At 35.5% G+C, this 27,446-nt stretch overlaps 1 protein-coding gene across 1 annotated transcript; it reads right to left on the reverse strand.

The window, feature by feature from the left end:
• Nucleotides 1–1,389: 1,389 nt before the first annotated feature.
• On the reverse strand, nt 1,390–26,167 carry LOC146141199 (uncharacterized). Its single transcript, XM_083392848.1, has 9 exons — nt 26,015–26,167; nt 24,835–24,898; nt 24,047–24,132; nt 23,145–23,257; nt 11,343–11,401; nt 4,028–4,737; nt 2,973–3,169; nt 2,413–2,567; nt 1,390–1,712 (listed from the first exon to the last, which is right to left on the reverse strand). Exons 1-9 carry the CDS (start codon nt 26,165–26,167, stop codon nt 1,390–1,392), a joined length of 1,860 nt encoding a protein of 619 aa, XP_083248974.1.
• Nucleotides 26,168–27,446: the final 1,279 nt, after the last annotated feature.

Below are 27,446 nucleotides of genomic sequence, written 5' to 3' on the forward strand. Positions count from 1 at the left end.
TGCTGTGGCATCCCGGTTGAGATACACGTGTTTATATGTAATTGCCCAGAGTAATCATCATCAATCTAATCAAAGCCTAATCTGCAACTTTAGTGTTTTTCATAAATAAGGAACAAAAAAGGACAATTTAAAAAGCGGTAAGAGATAGTTCAAGAACAACAGAAACACATGAACTGTGGTTTGCTTCAGTAATAATTTCTTATTTTGGTTTGAAATTCTTATTTGATTTGAGATTTCTTCGAGATTTTTTTGTTATTTCTTATTTTTGTATTTAAGATTTAATTAGTTCGCCTTGTAGTTTATAATTTGTGATTTTTCTTACAAAATGAACCCTACTTTTAATCAAAAATACAAGTTGTATGATTGAGATAACATGTTTAACACCTTCCGAGTTTAATTGCACAGAGCTTCATAAAAATACGCGACCAACAAAGGAAACTTTGACGTAGTAAGAACATCAGGGATCATACATAAGTAAGAGGCATTTTGAAACGTTTCGAATACAAAACAAAAACAGAAAGAAGAACAATAAATAAATAGCAATAACAACCAAAATTTTGACGTTAAGAATATCAGAGCCATATCGAAGTAGCAATCATTTTGTTAATAACTTAAATATCTCTTTGTTCATTTTGAACATTTCTACATATGTTAAAAATAAAAGAGACATTCGAAACCTTTATAAATGCTTCCTACTTTTTATGGGCTTTATTGATTATCTTGAGATTTATTCAAAAGGTTTACAAAATGCTACCTACTTCTATATGGGCTTTGATATTCACTAAGTCTAACAAACAAAAAACGAAAAAAATAATAAGAAATAAATAGCAACAACAAACAAAACTTTGACGTAGTAAAAATATCAAAGGCCATATCAAAGTAGCAATCATTTTGTTACCATTTCAAATATCGCTTTGTTCATTTTAAGCATTTCTACAAGTGTTGAAAATGAACAAAGAGATGGGCATAACATTAATAAATGCGATCTACTTCTGTACGGGCGTTTTATATTTATTCTACGTCTAACTACAACCAACCATTACCTTAAGCCTTATTCGAAATGTTTAAAATGCTGCCGACTTCTGTATATTCTTTGATATTCGTACTACGTGTAACAAAAAAACAAAAGAGAAATTAATACAAACAAATAAATTTCGACGTTGTAAGAATATCAAGCCCGTATCGAATTGGCATTTATTTAACATTTCAAATATATCTTTGTTCATTTGCAAATGTTAAAAATAAAAGAGACGTTCGAAATGTTCATAAATGATTCTTACTTCTCTATGGGCTTTGATATTCTTACTGCGTCAAACAAACAAAACAAAAACAGAAAAAAACAAAATAAATAAATACCGACAACAAAAGTAAAAAGAAGATAAACCGGTGTCACCTATAAGCCTTCAAATCCACTTCAGTGCTGTTACCCTTAGCAACAAACCTAGAGTCCAACATCCTCCATTTGCTTGCCAGCCTCGCGTCGACGATAATATCGTTTGGAGGACGCGTCGATATTATCGGCATTCCGTTCATCCTGATCCTATTGTTCCAAGGAAGAGTCTTGTTCCACCTCCTCCATCTTGCTTCCATCTTGAGAGTTGCTCGCTCCGTTTCATCCCAGGGATAATACATGAGCTCATACTTCCTCCCGGACCTTGTGATCGCTTGTCGGATGTTACTCCCGTGTTCTCCCATCTTCTCACGGAGGATTCCTTGAAGAAGAAAGAATACATTAGTAAGATAAATCAGTGTTTCTCAACTTTCAGCAGCGACTTAAATGCTTAGCTTAAGTATAATAGAAAAGCTTTGGCGACCAAATTGTCATCACTGAATTGGTTGTAACTTTTGATTTTTGAATTATTTTGTACACATTTTGCAATGACTGGAGCTCATTTAAGACATAGTAAGAATTTTAAACCCCAAATAAAAGTTAGGTAGTATTTTGAAAGTTTCCAATAAATCTTAAGGTTATGGCTGGAGGTTGTAGTTTTTTAACTTCGACACATTGTTGTTGCAACCCATCGGTTCAGAATCACTGAGAAAAGAATATGATTTTTCATATATAAATCTAGACTATAAACGTTCGCAACATGGACGTTTCAAAGCCCTGGTTCGTCGTTTTAATTTTGCAGAGTGCAAACAATGATTATTTTCGTGAGCGTAGTAAATTGCTCAATTACAAGTATAAAAGAAATCTACAAACTCAAATCATAAGTATAAAGGAATTTAGTCAAGTCAAGTTAAGTCATACAAAAACATTAACTTGCGTAAAGTTAGCGGCTCAAGTCGATACAACACTGTTATCCTATAGCCATACGAATTTATTGTCATGCGAGAAATATAAAAAAGTAAGTATCATTTCTGACCAATTTTTACAGCGCGGCGTTTTACGGAGTAGCATTTAGTTCTTACCTGTAATATAAACATCCTCTAGGTAGAACCCGTTTCTGTCAGTCACTTCCGCCATACAGTAGAGGTCCTTAAGCATCTGATTACGAACAGTCCACATTCCTCCGTGACAAAATGTTGGGTAGTAAGCCTGGTCGTAAGTGTCGAAACCAACGCCCCTGTGGAGATCAGAAGGTAAACTACATAACAGCAAATCTTTATGGCGCAAAACAATGTTTTAAACAGCAACTTGACAGTGAGTAAAATCGCAAAAAAGTCGATCTGATGATGGCAAAAGCGACAAAAGCTTTAATGAAACACAATAAACTATGGCCTAAAAAATGTTGTTGTGGAAGAGCCTTTAAAAGCTTACTTAATGAATTTATATAACAATACCAAAGATGGACAAATGTCCTGGGAAGGTTTTTTGTAAAACAATTTTTCAACCTATCACTGCGTGACGAACCTATCACTACGCCATAAACCTATCACTACGTCACCAACTGGACGCTACTTCACCAACCCATCGTTACGTCATTGGCTAATTGCAAAAAAAACTTTTACTTCCGCGCAATTCCTCTCACCATTTGTTTTCGATCTTCCTAATCGTCCGTAGATCCTGATCGTAAAGGAACCCGCAAAGTACGCCCCTCTCATCCGACGCGTTGTAGTGGAAGTACGTCACAATGTTCATCAAGTTCATGACGCAATCGTCATCTGTGACCGTGTAAAACTTTGACGTCATGTGACCTTCGAGAAGCCAGCGAAATGCAGATAAAACCTGAATCGGTTAAAAGTGATGCTTTATTAAAATATAAACAAACGAGAATCTAAAACCGAGGCTCAAACATTCCATTTGGATTCGTTCGTTTTTAAAAAGTTGTTAAGGAATTAAAACTTGCAACATTTTGATGATTATAAAGCTTACAAAAGAAAATTCAAATATTTTAACAAAGCTTACAAAAGAAAATGTTAAAAAGCTATCTAAACAAAAAAAATTGGGACCGGTGACAATCAAAGGTAAACAAAGAAATTCACTTCATTTTAAGTTAAAAAACACGAAAATTAGGTTTTTGAAATAAAGTAAAGCCCGGATTTTCGTAGCTATCTGCGAAGTCTCAGCAGCATATTCCAATACAAAGAGTTCAGTTACATGAAGTCACTCAAAATCGTTCTACATCTACCAACATCGAACTAAAAAAAGAATCTTAAAAGCAGACGGTATCTCTAAAACTGGCCTTTTAACAAAATTTCATTTCAATTTCAACACAGATACTAACATCATTACCAAGTTAACAAATCCTGTTTTAACATAACTTAAAGCCTGTCCTTTATCGGAAGCTTTTTGTAGCTGTCTGTGAAGTCACAAAGATCATACAGAATTAATGTGAACGTTTTGAATCAAATCTTTGATCACTTTAAATACAAGTGCTTTTTTATCCAAGTGAAAATTAGAATTATTCGAAAAGAAAAAATGCTATCGAAATAAAAAAAATATGAAAAATAATAATAAAAAAATAAAAAATAAAAACAGACATCGAAGGTAAAGAAAACAAAAAGTAAAAACAAAAATTAATAAAAAATAAAATTAACAAAATAAATTAATAAAAAAATAATAAACTACAAAAAAAAGCCTGACCTTTATCGGGAGATTTTTGTAGCTGTCTGCGAAGTCGCACTGCAGCATATCCCCGTATAAAGCGTTTTCCTCCTGAAGAAGACGCTCCCCATCTTCCTCTTCCTCCTTCACGTTGCCAAGGAGGAACAAGGTCGCAAACCTTTTCCCGCGGAGGACTTCCAGCGATCCCCAAGTTCGACGAATCACGTTGCGTCTTTCCACGTGACTTGGAGCCGTCTTGACAACGAAGATCATCCAAGTCTCCTCGTGCACCAGTCGCCATGGCAACAACCTTCCGCATCCGGGAAAAGGTTCAGGAGTAATCTTGCTCTTTCGGAAAACATCCGGAAGTCCTTGAAATTTCCGATCTTCTCCGTATAATAAAGCCTGGGTTTCTTTTATATTGCAGTCAAAGCTTCCTACCTTGCGGTCGCGGTTTTCGCCGCCATTTTGTGTCTTTGATTTTCTCACCCAGCTACGAACGTTATCAGAGTTTACATAAACCACTGTTTCGTCGTTTTCATCGGTTGCTGATCGCGTAAAACTCTCGCTCGTCGTGAGCGTGTATTTTTCACGAAGCATCACTCCGCTCATGAGGGGAACTTGCACGGTTTTCATGAAGTATAATGAAAGGCCAACCATGAAACCTAGTGAGAGGGCGATTGTTAAGGTGAATAGTTGGTGTAATCTTAAAGCTGTGATCTTTACACAGGTCAAATACATCGCTATAACTGGAAGAAAAAAAAATATGATTTGATTTGTTATGAATGCAGGAATTTCATTTTGGAAAGAATACCAATGATATTACTATAAATCGCTGCATTGGGTCGCAAAACAGGACTGAAATTCTAATAAATCGGATCCACACCGACAGTGTTTTTTTAAGGTATTTTGGGGGACCGAAACGGCCCCCCAAATTTCTCCAGCGGTTTCCCAAATTTTGGACTTTTGGTATTTAAATGAAGCACTTGCGGTCTCTTAAAACTACTTAGCGGTCACCCAAACCAAACCTTAAAAAAACCCTGGACACCGATGCCACCTGAATCGAACGGGAAACGATATACCACTGGGCGTCAGTGATGGGCTCCGATCCGATATTATCGGGCATCCTTAATTACAACAATAACTTAAACAAGACAAAATATTTTGCCCATACAAAACTATATAGGCCTACTTTGTAAACAAAATAGTTCTAGCAACACGACAAACAAAAACCACACCGCTGGCCTAAACTGTGCTGTAAATTCATAATTAACAATTAAAGCAAAGAAAACTCAATTTAACCTTGTCAACGCTTGGTATTTTATTTAATCAATTATAAAATATTATTAGACTAGAAAATAGACTATACAACTTATACACATTTATAAAGTAAGAGCAACACGAAAAACAATTGCTACGCCGCTGACATATAACATTGCAATAAACCCGCAATCATGTACTAAATACATAAGAGCCTGCACTATAAAGACGAACAGTCATAAGGCAAAAGTACTCCAAGCTATAGCCCAGGGGTCGGGACCCTATGGCTCGCGAGCCATATATGGCCTTCTTTGATAAAAGAATCTTGCCTGCAAATAAATCTAAGCTATCATTTCTTATGAAGATTTGAATGAAACTCCACGCGGTCACGGCCGCTTTCCTAACTTTATAGTACATTTTTTAAAACATAGTAATAAATTTTTCGGCTCGTGCGAATCCTATTTGTATTTTCGGGACAGTTATTCCGTTTGAGGAATCTCTTTATATCCAAGGCTCTGCATGCTCTTTCGACGGGGCTCCGTTATGAAAGTTGAGCATACTTAACCAATATATTTCTTCGTGCTTAGTATGTGATGTCTTTTAAATGAGAACAAAATAAAGGGCCCTGTTCTAACTGCTATTTTTTTCAACCTATAACTAGATGTTAAAGAGTACTAGATGGCTCTCATGGAAATACAACCAAGAATACTGGCTTTTATAGCTCCCTTAGCTAAAAAGTTTCCTGACCCCTGCTATAGCCTTTCGTTCACACTTGCTATCACAGTTCACATCGCGCCTCGTACGTCAATTAAAGCAGACGAACCTTAATAACCTAAATAAGATCGAAGCGAAGAAAACCACTTCAATCTTTAATGAGGCGAGCGGCCGAATAATCCTTCACGCATGATTAACGTCCTTTCTTGGCGCGCAGTTTGTATTTAGGAATATGTGCTTCTCATAAATACCAAGCCAAAAACGTTTATATCGTTCCTCAATAGTCGCAGAGTTAAAATCAGAACAAAATTTCACTACTGAAAACAATTTTCTATTAAAAGTAATAACTCTGAAAACGATAAACTTTTCCCGTGAAATAATTTAAACCAGATGGATAGAATTTGACTATTTTTTTTAGTTATTCATTTTTCCTATTGAAAGATTCAAAACATAGACGTGGTATTATTATTAATTTAAAGCCTGCGTCTTAAATTCCAACAGAAAAATTTCAGAAAACTTTTCGATCTTTTTATTTATTCCAGGGTTTTCATATTTACAATATAACTATATTTCACACAAAAGAATCGGATTTTTTTGCGAATTGTGAAAAACAACAATTTTCGTTGCACATCCAGCAATTTAGTTTAAAACTTTTGTGTTTTTTTTTTTTCATTTTAACGGCAAATTGTTTTAATAATAAATCTATCAATATAATAAAGGGTTTCCTATATTCTTTATTCGTTTTTGGTGGCGACCCGTATGTTAAGTCTCAATATAATAGCGACGATTTTGGCGACCCAAATGACCAAAAGCCAAATTAATGTATGTGAATTCAATTATTGCGAGCTATGTCTTTATAGAGCCTCCGCACTAACAACAAATGCTCAGAATTAATTTCAATAAATCAAACCATGTGGACTACTGCAGCCGGCGAGCCAACCAAACAAACGACGACACAATTTAGGTTCGTAGCCTTGGGTTGAGAAACACTGACATATTACCATCTATACGACAACACAAAATATCAATATCACTCATTTGCTTCGATAATTCACTTATAATATTACGTTATTGCATAAGTAAAAACTGTAGCTTAGTTTTACTCTGAATTCAAATTGTTCAATTAGAACCACGTATAATATTAGTTTGTTACGCCATTTCATGCAAGAAACTTAAAGTACAAAATCTTTAAATTAATAACTAAAAAAAAGAAAAGTTTTTTACTTTATGTATAGCAGGCAAATTAATTCCATGCAATTTGTGCATCGTTTTCCCTAAATCGTAACAAAAAGACAATTTTTAACTTTTAATTACTTCGCATTTGCTTCTATACTGTTACCTGAATCGCAATCAGCACCTACAGCTCTCTACATCAGCTTTTATCCAAGCCTTGTCCATCCAATCATTCAGTAATCAATCTCAGATCCCAGGGGGTTTTAGTCTGAGGGTTGATACGCTTTTTAATAGCGGGAATTTCGATTTGTTATTGATCTTTAATGTAATATTTGCATACTAAGATGTAAACCTTCAAACAATTCATTTTGAACGTATCTCTACCAATACTACCCTGTTTTCGGACGAGTAGCGATACCATTACTTCGTATCAGATCCGATCATAGGACATCTGTTTAACACAATACGCAGGTAAAAATGACCCTGACATAATTTTCTTAAACGTACATTTTGCAGCAGTATAATCGCAATCGACAACTAAACCTCTCTGCATCAGCTTTTATCGAAGCCTTGCCCATCCAATACGTTTCTATAGGCTTACTTTATAGGATTATGGGCTAAGTTACATAAAGCTTAGCTTTATTCAGAATTCAATTGGTTTAGAAGCACTTAAAAGATCGGTATGTTACGCCATTTACTGCAAGAAATGTTAAAGACAAAATCCTCAAAAGTAATCAAAATACAACCGCAAGTATTTCAAAACAAATACCGGCCTAACTATAAAAAATTAAGTTTTTTTTACTTTTAGTTACTTCGCGTTTTCTGCAATAATTTTGCCTTTATAGCAATCAGCACCTACATCCCTTTACATCAGCTTTTATCAAGACTTGCCCATCCAAATACATTCAGTAATCAATCTCAGATCCCAGGGGGTTTGCGTCTGGGGGGTGATACGCTTTTTAATAGCGCCCTATCGCCCGAAAAGCGCGCGGGAACGAGTCATCGAGCGCGGGTGGCATTAATTATTCATCCGCGTGTCGCGCGTATCTCTCCGCGTGATCTTGAAAACGCTCCGCGGATGAATTTCGATGCGGCCGGCTGACAGTTGCAATATAACATGGTTTTATTCGCGCATTTATAATAGATGACCGCGGAGTCATATAAACTCGGGTCGTTACACGTTGGACGCCGATCGAAATGCTATTTCCAACTGTGACGTCATATTGCATCGCGCCGATAAATTCGCGCCAATTTCTAGGGAAGCGGCCGAAATAACTTTGTCCATTTCTGTCTGCGTTGCGTGAAGTGAGGTTATACGGGGACGTTTATTTAAAGTTGCCTTGAACTGTAATCGTATATTGGAATGTCCGATACTTGAAATCGTATTCCGATACACGATCTTTTGATCAATTAGTTTCGCGATTTGATCTGACACTAAATGACGTCATTACTATGATAAAATGAGCGAGTTGTTTTGATAAATTTACCCCAAAGAGAAATCGCAGCTTTGAATTGCAATTGCACATCATCGATAAAATTCCTTTTTTAATTTGGTATCGGATCGGCACCGATACCACCAAAGTATCGGACAAGTACCAATACCACCCTAGTATCGGACGAGTACCGATACCACCCTAGTATCGGACAAGTACCAATACCACCCTAGTATCGGACGAGTACCGATACCACCAAAGTATCGGACAAGTACTGATACTACCCTAGTATCGGACGAGTAGCGATCCCACAACTTGGTATCGGGCATTGGTTCCGATCCGATATTATCGACTATTGCTTCAGGAATAATAATGCCAACCATATCGACCTCTTCTGCTAATATTTAAATACTATTATTAGAATTGCTTTAAGAGCTGTATTTCGTTGATTTTAAACCAAATGTTTTTTTTTTAACTTTCCTCTGCATAGCATAGCCATAGGCGATTACGAGTTTATTTAGCCTATCCAGGATTGTAAAGCAAACTAGGAAAGGCTAGAAAAACAACTAGCCTGTGGTGAGATTCGAACTCACGACCTCGGCCAATACAAATGCATTTATTGTGTTTTAAAAACACACCATTTAATTGTATTTCATGTACTATTAACCGCTTTCGTGACAACAAAACGAAACAAGCTATCGAAACGACGTTCCCCACCTTACTACGTCACATGCGTAAAGGCCAAGTCGACTTCGGTTTATTTTTGCCTCATGATTGTTCGTTGTGTTTATTGCTGTAACGTGATACGCATTTTACGTAGTAGCTTGGTTCATTGCAACACAGTAACAGTTGCACTGTAGCCTCAAAGGTTGCGGCATTATTAAGTACTTTATGGCGCTTTAAAATAGGAATGACGTTGGAAGCATAAGGTCAACAAGGTTCAACTAACTCGTTGTCGAAAATGCGACCTGAAATGCTAAGATCTCAAAATATAAAGAAAAATATGAGTTAAAACACTTTGGGAAGTAAGGGTCTTCCGCAGACAATAAAATGCAAAATAAAAAGTCTTTCTTTCGTATCAGATGATAGCTGATCATAACAGCAGGTATAAAATTTAAAATAATTTCCTAAATTTTTACAGAAATGTATATTTCACCTTTTAAATAGGCATCAACAGTTTCTCTACAAAAAACAAAGATGTATAAAATGTCAAAAATGATATTAACATTTCTGTTAAAATTTAAAGAAATGATTTTATGTTTTATACCTGTTTTTTTATAAACAGTCTTGCCATAAAAAAACATCTGAATAAATAAAGTCAAAAGGTAAATTTATATAAAACGTGCGATTCGTTTTGGGGCCTGCACTTGAAGGATAAACACCTGACAATTTGTGAACAAGCATATATTTTAAAACAAACCATATTAACAATAATATGTTGCCAACTAAAGTGCAAAAAGTTTTAAATTTTTGTTACGTAACTTTGAGCTAAAATAACTACTACATTGAGTAGTTTTGGAACAAAAACATATTTTAACCAACCTTATTAACAGTATTTTAGCAACTAAAATAAAAAGTTTTGGATTTGTGTTATGTAACTTTCATAGGCAGATCGATAAAATAATCGATAATTTATCGTGAAGCCCAACGGTCGATACAACCTTGTCATTTCGAAATGAAAATCGACATTAAAAAATAATTAACGGGAGGAAAATCCGCAAATAGACATAAGCTTTTATTTCTACAATTTAATATTTTTTTAAATTTAAATATGTAATTTACTAATTTGGTACGACTCAAATTGCTTTAAACATTTTCGGGTGTTTACTTCACTTAGAATGCAAACTAAAAACTTTGTCAACAGGGGCATGGAAAATCGGCTTTAATCATCGTTTTATTTTCGGAATTCAATACTTTCCGGTGGTAAACGTCTGATCTTGAAGAAGTTTAAGGTGTATTTAAGACTCTACCGATCGTAGTTACGGTTAGCTAGTTATAAAAACACACATAATAACAACATTTCTGAATTGAGTAGACTGCTTTTATTACGTTTCTGAGTCTTAGTTAAAGAGCTTTCATTGCACCATTCAACAAATATATGTTACCACGGTCGGAAAATATATTACTCCATAACCTGTCGACATTTTTGTTTCTAATGTTTTATCGACAGACAATAAAATGTAGGTCTTGTCAACAAAATTCGCTTGCAAATAAAAATTAACAACTGAAAGATAAATATTTCTAAATCCCAAGGACTGTTGTCATTTAATAAAATATTTTGTACTTAAATAAGTAAATCTAAACGTTTTAACTCGGAATGGCATGCAGGGAAAACCAAGGATCGGTGGTGAGAACACGATTTGACAAGTTTAACATACAAAACGTGATGCTTGAAAAGATGCTAAATATCCCACACAAGAGTATTACAGTAATGGTATATATCGGACATTAGGTAACTACAGTAATAGCTAAGATTTTAGAGGTTTAATAGCTTCTACATTTTTGGTCTGTTGTAATCACAGCTCCGCAAAATGTTAAGTGACGTGATACGACGATTTGACCAACTCTAACAAACAAAATGTGATGCTTGAAAAAAGGCCAAATATCTGACACACATTATATAATAAACTAGTAGATTTAAAAGTCGTAACTACTTTTACATTCTAAGTCTGTTGTAATCGCAGCTCTGTCGCTTTCACGAGGGGAATGAAATCACGTCAAGCGTGTTTTCTTTGTCGGTTATTTCTGTTCGTTGTGACGTCATAGCGCGACGCCTTTGAAGTAAGACAGCGAACTCAAAGTGGAAACGTGAGTAATTGTGGACTGGACCGATCTGGACAAGTGGCTGAATCATTTTTTGTTACTTTTCACTCACTCCCATCAACTTACGCTTTTAACCAAACCATAAACATTTATTTAGACTCCATTGCAGTTTCACATTTTTTTTACCGGAAACAGGAAATTTTTTTGCGCGTTAAAACAGATAAACAACCTTTGCAATAAAACCTTGATATAATTAGGAGCGATTTACCGAGAATTCGTTGGCAATCTGCCAAGATGCAAATGATTTAAAGGCAAGACTTTAAAGGTTTATAACATTCTACAATGATTTGACAAACATCCTAATTCTAAAGAACATCTAAAATCTTACATTAACATGTTTGCCTCAATAAATACGAAACACTACACAACGCCATTAAGAACAAGTTAATGACCTTAAAAAGGGTCAATACTACTCTAAGGGTCGACGCTATACACTACAGATTTTATCGGTAAAATACTCTCGTTTGCTGAAGTAGCGATTAAGTTTATGTTACTTAAAACAGATGTTTTAAAATTTGATTGGATTTTTTGACAATGGTCGCGAGCAGGCCTACATCAATTTTACACCAAGTGTTACGTAAGGGTGCGATAACATTTTTATGAAATAAATTCAACATTCGAAGTTTTTCAAAGAAAATTTAGGTTGTCTAAAACAAATAAACAATAGGGTTTTGAATATCGGTACAATTCGAAAAAAATTAGTAAATCTCATCATCGACAGAATAACAAATAGTTAAAAACTTGGTTTTACTACGGCACTTACACATAACTTACACTGGAAATAAAATAAAATCAAAAACTATTCAAAGTATTTTTGAAAAAACATTTGGTTTTTCAAAGACATTTTCAGATGCAAAGCTACTTTGTTTGTGACTAAACTAGAAATGTGAAAACAACTAAAAACACTAAATAGCTATTCCTATACTTCTACAGTCTCTATATTTATTGCAACTCAATAAAATATTCACCCCGAGCGTTCAGTTTAACCCAACACCTGCTTGGTGTGTACTAACCACACAATGCTGCTTACCGCGACATTGTCAAGCACTCATCAATATTTAACTAATTGTCGGCGTGAAATGGAATCAAAGTTGGTATTTCGCAACGTGCAAGTTAGTAAGCATGGCTGCATATTCAGAAAATACCAGAACTTCTGATGATAAATCAGAAGCAAACGTCTATTCTAAATCGCCCTGGATTATCGAAAAAAGGGCACTGCTTGTAAATCTTTTGCACTTATTTAATAATACAAGTTGTAAAGATCAACATGCTCCATCTTTAACCCTGTTTTTGTGCTAGCAATTTCCGCACAAATAACTAAATACAGTTATCTTGTAAATTTAAATCGATAATTTTATGGAACAAACTTCCTTTAGGCGTTATGCATTTCTGTTTCGCGAGACTGAAAGTACGAAAAAAGTAATAAAAAGTTATATTTCAACTTCCATATAGGTTTACCTGAGAATTGTAAATAATAATCACCTGACGGCAGTTTGACAAGTAGGACTACATAAGTATTTCTCAACCTTTTGCGTGGCGAGCCCAAATACAAAGCGTAAATGTAGCAGCGAAGCTTTGGCAAGCCAATTCACTTTACTGAGCTTGTTCTAAGCCAGTGGTTCTCAACCTTTTTCTTTCGTGGCCCATTAAGGTTGCAAAAAAATTCTGCGGCCCAATAGTTTTATGAAAGAAATAACTGTAAAATATGTTTAGAACAAAACACAGCAGAACATATTTCAAAACAGATTATTTATTCTACCGTGCATTAGTGAGATACTTGCGGCTGAACAATAAATTTACTTCCTTTTTTATTCCTCCCCAAGCCATTATTCCTATAAAATTAAATATAGCAACACAAATCAAACTAAATCTAGTTTTTTTTAATTTGTCTGTGGCCAACTTCAAATGTTCTTATGGCCCACCAATGAGCCATGGCCCACTGGTTGAGAACCGCTGTTCTACGCTGAGGGTCACGCAAACATAATAATGACAAAAGCATAAATAAGTTGGAATTTAATGATTATGAGCCATGACTTCGTATTGCTTCCGCAATTTGCTTAAATTTTGGTGAAATCTTGCTCAGAACCAATCTTCTTAAGTAATGCAGTCGGCGGCCCAACCTTCATTACTTTTTACCTCAACAAAGAACAAAAAGGCTTTTAAACTAACGATCCATGTCACAAAGCTTGTTTGGTAGACCAATCACATAAAACCTATTTATTGCGTCCCATGGGGAAACACTAGCCTACACCAGGTTCTACCAGTTCATATCTGGACTCTACCAACAACACCAACTCCAGACTGTTATGACACAACCCACGCGTAAAGCGAAATGACCGAACACTTATTTGAAACTCACAAAACAAACCTGGACCATTAGCCACCTAATGTCTGCCCTGAATAATCTACAACTCCAGCCTTTAACAACAAAGTCGCACATGTCTCTGAATACTGACATTCAAGGCACCACCAGGCCCCAATAACACCCGCCTTCTTCAAGGGTCTTATAGGATATCGTCGTCCTACTTAAATGCTTGTACGACGGCCTTAAGACCACTCAGACCTCAGTGAGACATACATGGGAAATTTAGGCCGCCTCTAAAACCGCGGAATATCGACTGGTTTTGCTTTTCAACTTGCTTTTGTAATATTTTTACGACCCAGCGTCAAACTTCTCGATAATCTTTTGAAATAAGATTACATTTGTTTCGCGGACCCAATTCTCTTCACTGAACTTTTTGTGAGCAAATAAAACATAATAAATCCGATAAATAAGTTCAAATTTATTTAAGAATGTCGAATACACTGCAATAAGAAAATGTAATTTCTCACGAAAATTTCTATAACATACGATTTTAAGATCGAAAGCTACCATTATCTTATCCTTGTGCCTATATGTCGACTATAGCTTACCCTCAATTTACGGTTTTTCTCAAGTTCTATAAGCGCCGTAAAGCCGACCATTGAAAATGTATACCGAAGCATTTTAAATGCCTAAGAAAAATGTTGTTTTAGACTGAATTAATAATACCCTATATAGAACAATATGCAAGAAAACACTTGTTTGTTTTTTTTGTTTTTTTTGGTTTTTCCTTGTTTTACGCTTTTGGGTGACACTAAGTTCAAACTATACGTGACATTATCACAGTTTTGCTTTGAGAGTGTCTGAAGTAGGTTTTGTTGCGTTTCGAGATGACCGCAGTGTAGACTTTGCTTTGCGACAAGCCATAAAACATTGAGGACAAGACGATGAAAAATGTCCTTGCTTAAATCGTTAAGGTGCTGCTTACAGAGTCACTTGGGTAACTTTTACAACTAGAATTACTCAGATGGTAGGAAAAACAAAGTTATAATTTCTTACTTAATGCTTTTGTTCAATAAACCAGGTAGACAATGTCATACACGGAAAATGGGAACACATAATACGACTTTATCGTTATATTTACGCCACCAACATAATAAAGCCAAATACGTGGTAATATCCACGACAGAATTAGATCTAAAGCGTCTGAATAAGACTTAAACCTGTCGAAATGAGTCCTAAATTCATCAGAATAGGCACTAAATGGCCAAAATAACGCATAGACTTTAGTGAGAGGATGTGGGACGATCGGGGCCGTCGGTCTGGCATCGGCCAGTTTAGTGTCGACTTTTGGCTTAAACGGCACCGCTGTTTTGGCACCGGTTTGTTTCCCCTGTTTGGGGTTAGGGGTTGGTGGTGTGTGGGGTTACAATTTGGGTTAACGTTTTAATTATTAAAGGGGATAATGATAAAGTTGCGAGTGTGGTTTTGAGTTAGGTAAAAGTTGTTTAGGCCGACTTGTGCCTTAATCCCGACGTTTTTATTGTTCTAATTTTGGTTTCATGGCTGGAGTCCACGAACAATACCTTTTGCTTAAAATCGCTTTCGTGAAGTGGCTGTTTGAAAATCACTTGGGAAACATTTAGAATTAACAAATTTTAACTATTTTTAACTACACTTTTAACTTTTTTTAACTATACGCAATTACCCCAAATGAATGATAATTGAATTCACAATTTGAGGAGATACTTTTATCAATTGTATAATTCGAAAGTATGACGCGAAACAGAAAATAAATTTTTTATCGTTATTTAATGTTACATTTTTAATGTGTATCGACTTGCAAATAATTATATTAGTTTATTCATCTGTTAATTATCGATTAATTGATTGCATTTTGAGATATTTAAATATCGAATAAGGGGTTATTAAAATCAATTAAATTTTTACAGGTATTAACAAGGTTAAGAACAATCGTTTAATCGCTTTTAATATCGCAACGTTAAAACTGGTTCGAGTGTTCCTATGTCAGCTTCCAGTTTATTTATAATGATGACAGGCTTGTCATATTCGCCCGATTCCATTTTAACGACGCCGAATTCGCGTACAGAGCTCATACAATATGCATTTGTATATACTCCTGTAAATTTCGCCAGTCCCTCTGATGTGAAATTAAGCTGTAGATTTTGCTTTGTATATCAATACTGTCGTTTGTTTCGCATGAGCGTCAAGGTTTTCTTTATAAACTGCGTTTTGATACACGTTCAAGAAAGACTTATTTTTTTTCAATGTTTTAAACACATTTTAAAAAGAAAACCTTGACGGTCATTTATCGCGAAATATTTATAAACAAAGCAGAACCTATACTATATCATTTTTTCCCAATGTACACTTGTTTTCAACGAAAGGGTATTTTAAACACCTTACCTGTCACAATTGGCTCAAATGTAACTCGGGCATGCTCATAAGCTTTTCACTCTTTTCACCGTAACTTTTACAAACCGTAAAAATTTTCAAGGGTGTGCGAAAATAAAAGTTAACGAAATTAGTAAAATATCTAAACGCACCACAATGCGGTTGTGAGATTTTTTTATTTTAATCAAACGTACGACCTACTAGTGCACACGTCATTAAAATCCTTTTAACCTCATTGTACAAATGTAACTCGGACATGCTTATAAGCTTTTCTCATCCTTTTCACCGTAGCCTTTTTAAGTGGTCAAGTTTCTCAAGCGTGTGCGAAAAATAAGGTAAAGTTACCGAAAGTAGTAAAATGTCCAAACGCGCCGAAATGGGTCTTAAGAGAGTAGCTTTTCTATCCAAATACATAACCTCCACATTCAAAAATAATACTGTACACATCATTAACATCTTTTTAACCTCATATTCCTTGGCAGACAAATTTCAGTCAACTGTAATACTTACACAAGTTAAAACTAAATCTATGCTATACTTATCTAAACCCAAAGTCCCAAGAAACTCATATTCATAGTGAGCTGCTTGAGCTTTAAAGGGGCTTGTCATTTCGTTTTACGCGCCGCCACTTCTTTATTTCCTGAACCTGACACCATAGGCTGCTCATAGAAAGGTCGTCTGTATGTTTGAGGAAGCAATTGACCTCTTGGCTGTGAATGCGCGTGTGAAAAGTAACTTTCAAACCAAGATCTTTGACCCGGGCCCTATTCAAACTAACTTGGTAAACCGATGCCGTATTAGCAAGTTGGTAGAGTGATACATTTTCTATTTAATTGATCTTATTTATGTTAAAAAGGAATAAAGATTTATTCAAACGTTTAAAATGATACCTTCTTCTGTATGGGCTTTGATATTCATTCTACGTTTAATTATAACCTCCAGCCATTTCCTAAAAATTGATTCGAAAAGTTCAAAACCTACCCAACCTAAAAAACCTTACCTTTAAAAATTGCTAAAACCTCTCTTCAGCTCCAGCAGGAATTAAAAAACTGTACCCCAGTCAACATCGGCTTTACAGCAAAACGAAATCCCATAAGATCGAACGAATCAGGGAAATCGCAGCTTAAAATCGATCAGACCGCAATTAAATTCGACCCGCTGCCAATCTGATTAGAGCGACTGTCAATTGGCCAACAACGCCATTACTTCTGCTGTAATTTGGCCACAAAATGGGGCCTTAATTCAACCACTTTACGAAGGCTACTTCCATCTTATGTTTTGAATTTTATTTTAACGGCGATAAAAAGTAGCCCCTAAACTGGCGATTTAAACAGGTTCAAAAGTAACTTCGTATCAGAACTAATGTGTCCCACTCATTGCTGCCTTTTAGTTATCGATTAGCGTTTAAAAATTTTTTTTTAACCGGGTTATAGAAAAAGCAGTTAAAAAGGACCTATGCTTGGTTTAAGTTGGCCAGTTTCACGTGATATGGGGTTATAAAACACACACACAAGCGGGATTAAATATAATTACTTACGCGTTTAAAGTGGCGAAGCAATCAATACTAAAGTTGTCCCGCAAAATACACAAACTTAAATAAAAAGTTGAAAACAGATTAAACAACAACTCGTCAGGTTTAAACTGGCGAATGTTATATAAAAGACTACTTAAACAGCGTTTTTAGATGGTTTCTCAAGTTGCACTTTTCTTCACCGCTCAGTCAGTGCGTTCAAAATGGTTGAAAACAGAAAAATGATCGGGCTAAGTGGAGACCGGAAATTTTCGTTAAAAACCTGATATAAAAACAAAAAAAACATGATTTGAATTGATTTCAAGTTTCGTTTGTAATCCAACCGAAGTTGAACACTCTTTTTACCCCTCAGTCATCGATTAACGCTTCCTGACGGCGATATATGTAGCCGCAGTCACGATTTTCTTTGTTGTCAGCGCCGTGGCATTGTTACGTCAAACGCGGCTAGTGTTGTGTTTTTAGCGCCGCTTTTAACTGAATTGTTCGGCCAAAATTTGACGCGATAATGCCAAAGGCCCTTTTGACTGGCTTTTCGGCGTCGGAAAAATCACCCACGGCTGTCGATTTGAGTTGCTTAAAACCCCCGTGCTTTGTTTGGTAAATGTGACTTTGTTCGGCTTGGGCTGATCTGCTGAACGTTCGCTACAATGTTGCTGGATCCCCCGACCTTTTGCTGTTTTAGGGATTAACACGTGACATTTTTTCCCAAGTCGAATTTCTGTAGCAAAGGTTTCTCTCTTACAAAGCAACAATCGATTTAGGACATTGCACAGATCTGTAGTGTAACTTGTTAAAAGTCGAATAAATCGACGTCATCTTGACAAAGACTGTGTCGTTTACTTAAGATGATACAAGTTCGTATCGAAACGTCTTTATTAAGATGATGCCGATCTACTCGACTTATTTGGCGACCACGCTTCGTTATTTGCGAAAAAAGTGTGGCGCCACTCCGATGTGGTACGCGCCGTAATGACAAATACTAAAAAAATGAAAATAAAATTCTTGTCGCTAGTTCGACACTGCTTGTGACAAACTATTTGACAAATTTTCTATTACAAAGTAGCAAATTATATATGTACACTACGCACGGATCTGTAATAGCTAGTAGGTTACTGTTTTTCAACCCATGGGTCGCGGCCAACAATTAGATCGCCGTTTGATTTGATTTTAACTTTTAAACTATAGCAACAAGACTTTCATGGAGCCATTAAGTTGGTCCACGTTGCCCACACGGGTCACGGACCCCAGTTTAAGAACCTCCGTTATAAAGATAGTCCCAAACTAAAATGTTACTTGTTGCAGTAGGTCAAGGGTTCTTAAACTTTTTTTACAGCAGACCCAGACCCCTTAAAATATTTTTGCTTCGCGCGGACCAGCGTAGGCAAGGAATTTTAGGGATGACGTCATAAATTGATGTCACAATACAAATAGACTTCTGCTGTTTCCGGTCCAAAAACGTGAAAGCGCAATGAAGTCTAAATAACATTCGGTGCTAAAACGTTTCATTTTTAATTAAACTATTTTCTTTGACAACTTGATTACTTTTTAAATAATACTAGTATTTCAGGTAGGCTTTCATAGACCCTCTAAAACTAGTCCACGAACTCCCAAGGTGACCATGAACCCCAGATTAAGAATCCTTACAGTTGGTGAATAAATAATACAAAAACACAAAAAGTTGCTCTCTTTTGCGAGTGAACTTGATTTAGTTAAAATCATTTCTAAATCGGAAATAAGTTTGCAAATATGTTTACTAGTTATATTTTAACTGCAAGAAAACGACGATTTTGCTTAATTACCTGTTCCGCCAAAGTAAAAACCCATGGTTAACGCGAAATGCACAATTCCATGAGAATGCAGCAGATCGATAAAAAAAGGTGTTGAACATTACAAATCGATTACAACTACAGCCTTCATCTTATAATTGCGAGTTCCATGCTTCTCTGTTGTTAGCGCGTCACTAATCAATTAACCGGTTAAAGAAAAAAAATCGATTTGTGTTGAACGTAGCATCACATTACACGCTTGCATATTCTTTGCGGGCCAAATACATTAGGTTACATCCGTACCAGGGCGTGAAATGCTTAAAAATCGACGTCACAAATAATCGTCCAAGACATATAAGTTTCACAAACTTGCTGCTATCGTCGAACTTGTGCGCAATGAAATCGTAGGGTATAAGACTGTGGAAAAAGGTGCGCGCAAAGCGCGAAAATTTTTGCGTATTTGACAATACTTTTCAGTTAAAAGACAGCATTTCAAAGGGTAGAATGTTCATGGAAACAAAAAAATTAAGAGAGATGTTGCATACTACACAATCGCCAAATACAAAGACGTTTTCGTTTTGCGCAAAAAGGTTTTAACCTGATTAATTTAGCTGAAATTTCATCTTGGAATGGGTAAGCGCGTTTAGGGTAAAGTCACAGTGAAAACCACATTTTTAAAAAAGTTTCGTACAAGACGCACTGCGGCTCAAACCGGTCATCAGTTATAACACATACCAAAATTAGGCGTTCTTGCTACTCCCTGCTGCGAATTTGGTGAGCGGTAATCATGACCAAACCATTGCAGTATTCTTACTGTTCGTTTGTCACTTAGATTTCTTTGAGTAAACAGTCAACGGTACGCTTGCAATAATTCAACAGTGCTCGCGGGCTACGAAAAATGATGTCGGGCCTGGGTTTGGACCACCCTGCTCTAAGGCCAAGTAAAATCATTTGTAAAATAACTTAACACAAAGTCAAAGCATTTTAAATGAACAACAAGTCAAATCCAAGTCAAATTATAATTAGAACCATGAAAATAAAACGTACGCCTGATGAAAACACTTTATTTTAACCAAAGTCATTTTTTTCGAAAGACTTATGTCAATTAAGTCATTTTACCTAAAAGACTTTGGCAAGTCATTTACAGCAGCCATTAACAAGTCATACCAAAACTGCAAATCCGAAGTTACATGTAATTTAACCAATTCAAACCATTTCATTTGAAAATGCAACATCTTTTATATAGAAAACGACCCTTGAGTAACCTTACAGCTTGGCAACGACGAAATAATAGCACTTTGGTCTGTCTAAGCTCGCCAGACCACAGTGTAAGTGCCTGTGCTTATCGCCACATTTTTTTCTAATACCAACTCGTATTATTTCGTTCATGAACTTGCATCAATATTTAATCAGCATCGGAATAATATCGCTGGAAATAAAACACCCAGGTAAAGTAACGATTTACACGAATTCAATATTCTTCTCAACCCATTAGAGGAGCCAATATAAATGGACAAGGAACTCACTTGACTTATATGCATTTAAAGTAACGATATAGTGTCCAAAATAAATTTTAGTCGAATTCTATATTATTCTTAACCCATTAGTGGTGCACATATAGACGGACAGGGGAGTCACTTGGCTTATACCCTTTTTCCGTTAAAAGACCGTTGAAAGAAAACTTTAAATAGTCACGGGAAAAGTAAAATTCTTTAGACTTTTTTGACCTTAAATTCAGTCAATTATAAGTTCATAAAGGCATTGAATAAAACTAATGATCCTCGTTTTGTGACGAAATATATTTCTCTTATTTTGACCAAGACAAAAAAGTCTACAGAATTCTAGCTTTTATTTGAAGTGATTACCGTCGTTAATTCACAAGGATATCTTGTTTAACACATTTAGTTTGTCGTGTTAAAAGTAACCGAAATTACTACCAAATTCGCAAAACTTTTCATCGAATATCTGTTTAGTTATTTCCCTGCTATTAAGCATAGATGACGTTGCTTGCTGTAAAATGGATGTCCGATAATATCGGATCGGAACCGATAACCAAGCAGTCGTATCGGTTCCCGTTCGATACAACAGACCTGTATTAGTGCAAATCCGCTAATAAATTAATATTAGAATTTCTGTCACGATTTGCGATACAACAAAGCGAATTCAACCTTAAAAGTTAATTAACTATCAAATGCATATTTGTATCATCAAATACTAATTTAACAACTGAAGGAGCTAAACTTCATAAACCAAAAGCAAATTTTAGCCAACAACCTGCTAAAAATTGGATTTTAAATTTTTTAATTTATCTGTGTTTGTGCATATGGTAATGAACTCATTTGGTATTGGATCGGTGGCGATACTTTGTCTAAAATATCGGTTATCGGTATCGGACATCATCGGTACGAAATAATGATCTTGCATATTTTCTAAAAGAAGGTTATTAAAGTTCATCAACGGAAACTTAAGTCGATTTAAGTATAAAATAATTTTTTTTATACCTAAACGACAGTTTTATGGAGCTTACTATATATTTTTTTAAATATTTTTCATGTTTTCCTTGTTTAAACAAATAAATCAAGTTTACCATAGTCTTTTTAACCTATCCGCAATCGCTATCTTTTTTGCAGATTTTCGTTATTTTATAACAATCAAATTAAAAAAAATAAAATATGAAAAATAAGTTTAACACAAAATTTAATGTCGATCGCCAAAGCCTAACTCGCGAGACATAAAGAACGGCCTTTTTTGAAAACGAGTTTAGTGTGATAATTATATTATAATGATCTATTATTATTCGTTTCTCTTGAATCTACTTTTATCGCTTTCGAGCTAGTCGGGCGTTTTGCTCGCTCAATCCACTTTAATCCACTTTAAATCCACCTTACACCCATGCGCTGTAATTCATGTAACCGTACACAACAGGGCTTATGCGGGGTTGGCAACTTAAGTTATTTTTGGAAGGCTTCAAACGTCCTAATGAAAATTTAAACTCGACTATCGATTTTCTGGTTCTTAATAAAAAGCAAATGGCAGAAAATTACTAAATTGCGCCTATTTTGTAACAAAGTATCTGTTTTATTTTACCCTCATATTAAGTTTGACGTAGTTCACCTTTTTAATGAAGTTTAAGGTACCTACAGTGTTTTCAATTAAAGGTCCCACCCAAAACTGCATCTACCTATCTTCGTCGTGTCTGCATATCAAAAAAATTTACTTTTTCTACAAAGCTTTGGACAAAAATTGTTCTAAAACTTACCAACCCAATTTTTCGACCCATAAAATAAGACTGATTTAAGGCGCAAAAATACACGCATTGCAATTTTTCGTTTTGTTACTTTATTACACTTTAACACAGAAGAGTGACATGCGTGTTTATATACACAGGTGTACAAGAAGGTTTAGGCGCGGATGCAGGATTTTTGTTTGAAATATTCGTTCACAACGTCACAAAGTTACGCCTTCGCATTTTTGCATTTATGTAGGTCAAATATTTGAAAAATGGGGGAGGGGTATGACCACGTACCCCCCTTGATGCGCCCCTTTTAGGCTGAGAATATTGCAACAAACAAAACTGGAATTTAAAGGATTAAAAATTAAACTTAAGTATTTCTCATACATTGCTGACACTTGCACAAAAAACACACATCGTATTCTTTCGTATTTTCACTTTATTACATTTTAACGCAGCAGCGTGGCATGCGTGTTTATATACACAGGTGTACAAGGATCTCCTCACATGCATCTTGACACAAGTCGGGTCACTGTGCGGCATGTCTTCCGATTATGACACTTGCACTGTTGCCACCGGTGGCGCCCTCGCCACTTCATGCATTGCGCGTTCGGAGGGCACTGGAAATTTAGAAAAAGTGGTTGAAATTAAACGATTGGAAAAAAATTATAAGATTGAAAATAAAACAATTAAAAATTAAGTGAATGGAAGTGAAACCATTGGAAATTAAACTATTTTACTTATTTTGTTAATAATATTACTCTTATTTTATAGAAAAACTGGCTGCACTGTTAAACAGTGCTGTAAACAACTCTTTTTGAACTGGATCAAGTCCCCGTAAAGCAGGGATCTTAAACTTTTTTTACCGCGGACCCCTAAAAAAGTTTTGCAATCTCATGGACCAGTGTCGAAGGAAACCATAAATTTACGTCACAATACCGATAGACTTCAAATAACTGCTGTTTTTGGCCCAAAAAATGTTAAAGTGTAATGGAGTATAAATACATTCAGTGTGAAAACGTTTTAGTTTTAAATAAACTGTTTTCTCTGAAAAAATTGTTACTTTTTAAATATATACTAATATTTTAATAAGGCCTTCACGGACCCCCTAAAACGAGTTCGAAGGGGTCTATGGACCCCAGTTTAAGAACCCCTGCCGTAAAGTCTAGTGTTTTTCCCAGTCCAAGTCATTATTAAAAGTCAAATAACTGATATAAAAATAAAACAATAAACTCATAAAATTGGTAAATTCGCCCGGTGTTGCAAACAAGTCATTTTGAAATGAATTAAAGCCCAGTCCACTGTTTGAAGCATTAATATAATCTTGATTAATACATACATTTTACATTAAGTATCTTATAAATAAGCTTTGCTTTAATAGAAAAGCATATTAAAACTCTAATACTTACAAACTGACGAGCAACTTTGATGTAGTAACGTTTTTGCATGTCTTCGTCATTTTGTAGCGCTGTATCATCATCTAGCGGTGACACAACTAGACAATGTAAAACATTTATAACGAATTTTTTTAGCGAGGTTGTTTATTAAAATAATCGTTAGCTTTTAAACTAAATTCATACATCGTGTGAATATAGCACTAAAAGTTGGTTACACTTAATTAAAGTTTTGTAAGTGCGCCACTTAACGTCATTGTAACTGATATTAAAATCACCGCTAGGTGGCCTCGATAAGCTATATGTATCAGAAGCAAGTTACGTAACCTGTAATCTTTTGACGCTTGAAAAGTTTTAAAACTTTTTAGACAATTTGTTAAATTACTTAGGCGTTGGAAGTTTTAGACAATTTTAAATAAACTTATTGTTTTATTAACAAAAAATATTTGGATTTGCCAAAAATAGGAAAGAAAGCCACCCTAAAGGTTTAAAACAGTGGTTCTCAACCGGGGTTCCGCGGCGCCCTGGGGTGCCATTTCTATTGCCCAAGGGTGCCGAGAGATATTTGAAAATATTTAAGAATCTGAATTTTGCTCTTTTTTGTAAAGATTAGAGTGGAATAATTCCAAGTATAATTTCCTACGTTGTGTAGAGTTGCTGTGTGTTGTTCCAGTTCCGTTTATTGTGACATTCTAATGATTTACCTACGGAAAAAAATCTTGTAGGGGTACAACAATCTATTTATTATTTGTGAGGGGTGCCGCTAGCCATAAAAGGCTGAAAAACACTTGTTTAAGACTTACCACTGTCCGACGTAAACCCGTCGTTTTCTTGCGGAAAATCGTCGAAGTCGTTTTCTGTCTGCATCTAAACAAAATATTTCTTTATTTTATGTTTCAAGCCAACCTATATGACCCACAGACGCAAATGTAGACCTTTTACAACCTTTTTCACCCAGAGAGCGAACGACTGCGAATTTTTTTTAAACCGGTATTTCTGTTAAATTGCTTACAAATTGTATTACATAGGCTTAACTTTTTTTCCGGAAGAACAGTTTATAAAATAAAGTAAAAATGATTAATGTTTTGGAACAAAGTGCTCAGAGGTCTTAGTTAAACGTTATATGTCGAAAATGAATAAAGAGATAAAAACTTTTACAAATTGTTAACTACTTCTAAATGGGCTTTAATAAAAGAACTACGTCAATCTGTGTTTTATTTTGTAGAATAATTTCCCATTTGGCACACCTTTCACGGCGCACCGGTTAAGAAGCGCTGATACCGACAAATAAGAAAGCATCTCGACCGTAAATTTCCTGATTTTAAGAAAAGGTAAACACTGAACACATTTGAGTATATGTTGAACACATTGCACAACCTCGTTACTTTATCACTTAACAGGCTTTATTTGCCCGTTTTTTTTTGCGAATCTACAAGCCGAAATAAGCAAAACGTTTATACCTTTCTGCTTTTCTGCAAGTATGTGTGAAAATAACCTGTAGCTTTCATATATTGTTGGTTTACATTTGCACACCGAAATACAACCTACAATTTAAACTTAGCGGTGAAAAGAACGCTACGGAACAGCGGAACGTAAAATTCCACCCGCCGGAACGGGTTTTAAGGTAATTTGTGTCGCCAAAGATTCGCTGTTTTAAGTTTCCTAAAACTTTTCGCGAAATCTACAAAACGTTTTCAACTTTCTGCTTTTTCTGCAAGTACCTGCGAAGGTAACCTGTTAAAAAAAAACTTACAATTTTTAGCTGGTTTTCATTCGAAAAAAAAAAGATTTTAAAATAACGGTACGAATCAGCGTTAAGGTAAATTACAAGTCGTCGGAACGGGTTTTAAGATAATTTGGATGGCTAAAGATTTGCTGCTGTACTTGTGCGTAGCATTTGAATCAATCAAAAAAGGTTGAGACACAATACTAACGTCTAGCGCTGTGTGGACTTCAAAATGCAACAATGGCAAGAATACACACCTCTGTTGTTGGAAAATCGTTTGCGGTCGCCATTTCACCGAGAATATTGAGAACCTTGCGGATCAACTTCTTCTCAGGACTTTCTTCTTCTGCTTCCATTGCAAGAACGACTTGGTGAGATACCAGAAGCAAAAAGGTTAGAGCTAACTTCATCGTTTTGTTTGAACTGGGAAGCAAAACCGCAGTTAGTGTTATTACTTTTCTAATCACAATTTCTGCGCAACCTTCATAACGAATCATTTTGAGCTGAAACGCATAGTCGCTGTAAGAATTATAATTTTGGTTCTTAATCGCATTTTCTGGGCACCCTTATAAATTGCGGAAGCAATACTAGTACATGGCTCATATCAATTAAATTCATAAGAGAATTGCCAAATCTTTGATGCTAAGCTTACGCTTCGTATTTAGGTGGTCGCGAAAATATAATCTATAGCCCATTACGGTGGCTATTCCAACTATAGAGTGAGCACCTTGCTAAAGATAAAATATGAAGTCAGCTAAAGATAAAATATGAAGAACTCACAAAATATCTCTTGCCGAAACACGCGTAACGGTAAAGTATTGCTTTTCAATACACTTAAAATACCTTTTAATTTTTACCATACAATTTTTATTCAACAAATGCAATTTTATAATACAAATGCCGATCATCTAGGTCAGGGTGGTCCAAACCCAGGCCCGACATCAATTTTTGTGGCCCGCGAGACACTGTTGAATTATTGTAATACGTAAAGTTGAGGGTTTAATCAAAGAAATAAAACTGACCAACGATCATCGGCAAGCATATTGCAATTGTTTGATTATAGTAACATTTATTACCTAGTTACATTATTAAATAAATTAACCGGTTTACTATCGCCCATCAAGTTTTAATCCAGGGATGGCAAGAATGCCTAGTTTTGGTATGTGTTAGACCGGTTTGAAAGTCGCAGTACATCCTACATGGAACTTTCCAAAATGGCTGTTTTGCGAACTTGTAGGTTACATTTGCGTTTGGTTTTACGTCTTTTTAATGGACCAGTAAACATAACATAAAAAGTACGACCCTATATAAATTACTATTTTTGCCACTTTAACGTAAATGAACGATGAAATATATAGCGCTTCGGGAAAGTATTGTTTTACAATATTTCACTGTGACTGAAGGTTAACGCCCTGGACTTTTCCATCGTGCAATTCTAGCCAAATATATCTAGTTAAAAAACATTCTACGCTTATAAATGCAGTATTCTGTTCGCGCGCACCATTTTTTTCTCATTATCACCTTACTTTTTGACGATGCTTTTTGTCGTCATCTTTAAACATTTCCATGCCCCGACCTTACGAAAATTGTTGATCGCTTCTGGCACGCATGTCGCATATATAGCCTACTTTATGTGGCCCGCCTAGTATATCAAAGAAATATTGTGGCCCGCGATGCTGTCAACCTTGG

Source organism: Ascidiella aspersa, chromosome 6 (genome assembly GCF_963924565.1).
Source record: "Ascidiella aspersa chromosome 6, kaAscAspe10.2, whole genome shotgun sequence".
In the NCBI taxonomy this organism is placed as follows: Eukaryota; Metazoa; Chordata; class Ascidiacea; order Phlebobranchia; family Ascidiidae; genus Ascidiella; species Ascidiella aspersa.

What these genes read in the sequence shown, in the direction of transcription:
- LOC146141199 (XM_083392848.1), bottom strand. Translation starts at nt 26,167, where the DNA reads ATGAAGTTAGCTCTAACCTTTTTGCTTCTGGTATCTCACCAAGTCGTT. An exon ending in ACGATTTTCCAACAACAGAG is followed by an intron (nt 24,899 to 26,014) that starts GTGTGTATTCTT and finishes TATTTTGTTTAG; the next exon opens with ATGCAGACAGAAAACGACTT. An exon ending in ACAAAAATCTCCCGATAAAG is followed by an intron (nt 3,170 to 4,027) that starts GTCAGGCTTTTT and finishes TAACCGATTCAG; the next exon opens with GTTTTATCTGCATTTCGCTG.